Source organism: Octopus bimaculoides, chromosome 22 (assembly GCF_001194135.2).
Source record: "Octopus bimaculoides isolate UCB-OBI-ISO-001 chromosome 22, ASM119413v2, whole genome shotgun sequence".
Lineage (NCBI taxonomy): Eukaryota > Metazoa > Mollusca > Cephalopoda > Octopoda > Octopodidae > Octopus > Octopus bimaculoides.
The window spans coordinates 17,476,568-17,480,128 of record NC_069002.1 but is presented as its reverse complement, the minus strand read 5'-3'; the positions used below and the strand labels follow the sequence as shown (position 1 = coordinate 17,480,128).

Sequence of the window (3,561 nt, the reverse complement as noted above, 5' to 3'; positions counted from 1 at the left end):
TTTTTACAGCTATACGCGGGTGCCTCTGAGAGAAAAAGTTGATGAAAATGCAAGTAGGTTCATGACAAATGTCCTCCTAAAATTGGAGCAATATGTGTGCTAATTTGTGGACGTGCATAAATTACATTCTCGTACACACACACACATCTTGCCTTTTATATATATATATATATATATGGATATATGTGTAAAAAAATCTCATCACGCAATCAAACCAATGAAAGAGCCTCTACCTTGTCGTTTGACATGCTAAAAATAGCAGCCAATGTATCCCCCTACCCAGTATTTTATAAGGTAAAATCCTAAATTATTAATTGATGCATTATTAATTATCTTATAACAGCAATGTCTGGAAAAATCATGGATTACATGGAGAAATGCAAGCATGGAAAGTAATATTCTTAAGATTATAAACCTGGAAAAGTATAGGAAAAGCCTCCAGAGAGACTGCATTAGAGTCTGGCAAATTGTCTATAAAACTAATCGCTTTGGGGATGTGAGATGATTGGTCACTCTATGACTGGATATATATTTAATTGCATGTAAATACATTACTGCTCTATCCTTTAGAATGTGCTTCTGTTACTTATATGTGATCCACTGAAGATATATATAGGTTTGTATGTATGTTTGTATGTATATGTGTGTGTTTAGATCGAAATATAAATGATGAAAGATGGTAGAATAAATTCAATTGATATGTTGTTCCACTGAGTTGTTGTATCTGCTGCCCTGCAGTAGCATCAACTCCTATGAAAGAATATAAAGAATTATACACTTCCTCCTCCTTGACACAGACAGTGACTATGTGTGAACACCATTGATAAATCTCTTCTAATTTCTTCTTCCATTCACAGCCTGTCCAAAACCTTACAATGGGAAGCTTTATTTGTCCCCAACAAACTATGGTAATCCCACAAGTTGTCAGCCCTGGAATGTTTTACGCTCCCATGCAGCCTGTAGGTAAGTACAGAAGCAGTAGTAGTAGAGTCTATTCATTGCCTGCAATTGTTACTCTTGAACTGTTCTTCTATTTTAGCATTCCATCTCTCTACATTTTTGTCTCTCTACACACTAACCTACACAATTCTTCTACAATTTTAGCCCTAGTACTCTAGCAGTAGTTTTTCAAGTTTAGTTCTTCCTTTATCTCTCTCCATCTAGCTTCTGCTTCTTTCTCCTTTCCTCTCATCCTCCCCTTTGCCTCTTTCCCTTACATTAACTTTCCATCACTAACTCCTGCTTTTCCCCTTTGCACTCTTCCATTTTCTCTCTTTCTTTCTCACTTTCTCTCCATTGCTACCTTTCTCCATTGTCATATTCATTCTTACTCTACTCTCCCTTATTTTTCAAGGTATCTTCACTCTCACTCTGTTTTACTTTCTGTCTGTTTCACAAACTAAATATCCTTCATATTGTAAATAAGTACTACGGGGATCAAAATGTTTGTTCTGTGTCTTATGTGTGACTTATTCAAATTTCATTAACCGAGTTTACACCTTTGCACTGATATTAATGATATGAGCAAAGATTTATAGAGTCCCTCTTTTTCTACTTATCTTCAATTCTAGATACCAGAAGAGATTCTCTTTGGCATTAGAGAAACCAAATTTCTCAATTTAATGTTCTCTTTATTATTATTATTTAGCCCACAGTTGCCTTTGATTGAGCAGGCCTATTTATGACAGGAAGTATTCCAACTCTAACCATCCTATATTGTTCATCTTTTTGAAGATGGTATGTTGATTTTGAGAGAGATTTGGCTGATATTTCTAGCAGGACAGGTTAAGCAACTGCATAAAAGTGCCCTTATTTCTAACATTGTCATAAGTCTTCACCCATATTAATTTCAAAATATGTGATTGGTTGGTAGTTGCCTAACTATGAGCAAGGATGAAAGACTAACAAACCAACATGTGTAGCACATGACTATAAAACCCTTTTGTTATCATATATTTGTACCATATCTTTTGTTACCATACCACTGCCCTTCTTTCTGTTAACCCTTCAATACCATGTTCCCACTATAGCAGGAATAACTTAAGTCTCATCTCTGCTGGATTCCTGATTAAGCAGAAATGAACAAGACACATAGAAAAAGAAGATGCAGCCAATTCTGATTATTACTCTTGAGCTGTATATGCAACTGTTTATTTTTTTGCTCGGGAGCCCAAGTGGCAGGTAAAGTTAGACACACGGGAGCTAATTTGGTCACCTAAGTAACAGAAACTATCCACGACCTCAAGAGAGCCTCCTGGGTATTTGAAAGAGTCTAGCTCATGTGTGTCCTTAGTGCTTATTGTTCCTGCACATCTGTCACATACAAAGACGACTTTATCTGTTAATCTACCTGTGATTCTATTATGCCTCTTATATGTCCGTAGCTTACACTGGGTGCAGTGAATGGAATTACTTCTAACTCCTTTTCTGCTATCTTTCTTTATCCTATGGCTGTTTTCTGTCCCCTTTTCCACCCTTTTGCAGTAAGTTGTAGTGCAGTTGAGCACTGTGTAAAATAAGCTCATTATTATTTTAAATACAGTGTCATATCTGCTTCACTGACCATGTACACTCACTTCTGGACTAACCCTCAGTTTGCTTCTGTTTTTATTTCGTGTTCCAGGCAGGAAACAATTTATACAAGGTCGTAGTCATGGCACCACCTCTCTCAAGAAAAGATTGACTAGTTTTTGTTGTTTAAAACCTAGGTCAGTGTCTCCGATCGAGCAGACCTACTATCAAATTCCTTATCCTGCTCAACATCTTGGTTTTCCGTCAGGTATAGGTCTACATTATACAACTGTGTTCTTCCTTGTTTGTAAGACAGGAGATGTTATTTGAGAGAGATTTAGCTGTTATTTTTTAGCAGTTTGAGTGTATATGTTGTGTGCTCCACCTTGGATCATGACATAAACTAGCCAGATGGATAAGTAAATCTAGCCATACTAGAAGCAGATGGTTTGGGAGGCATGATATCTTAGGCAAATTGTCATTTTCTATAGCCTTGGGTTGATACATCCACTGTTAGAAACTGTGCAGAAACCGATTGGGAGTATTGTAGCTGTAATTAAAATGGTACAGCCTTTTCCTGTACTGTATCATGCCAGATCTTACTTACAATGGTAGGTAATTCAGTTGATTAAACATCTAAATTCTCACCATCACAACACTACTTTGAATTTGTAGGGAGATAACACTGGCAGAAAAAAAATGAAAAAAACGTGATATTTAATTATATTCCAGGTACTAATTTCAAATGTAGTTTTACCCTATCAGTTTTAGTTAGGAGATAATGACATACCCCTTTATAGGCTGATGTATTCATTCATGTTCTACAATTAAGGACATAAGTTGCACTTTAGATATTGGAGCTTAAGAAGTTAGTCCTGTTTTGGGTATCAGTTTTTCCCTCTTGGCACTAATTAAATAATGATCTGTTATTTCACTAGAAAATTAATTACAGTATTACATGCTATTAAACAACCACATATTACTCTGTATATTATAGCAGAGAAACTTTTGAGTTTTTTTAGAGAGCTTTGTACTAGAATCTGTAGTAAT

The 3,561-nt window shown here is 35.9% G+C and overlaps 1 protein-coding gene across 1 annotated transcript in view; it reads left to right on the top strand.

Annotated features, from left to right (window-relative positions):
• The window catches only part of LOC106874286 (toll-interacting protein), a 271,164-nt gene that overhangs the window by 259,675 nt on the left and 7,928 nt on the right, over positions 1-3,561 (top strand). The window contains exon 5 of the mRNA XM_014921961.2: positions 858-963. Coding sequence (XP_014777447.2) covers positions 858-963 — 106 coding nt within the window. The remainder of the gene's footprint in view (positions 1-857; positions 964-3,561) is intronic.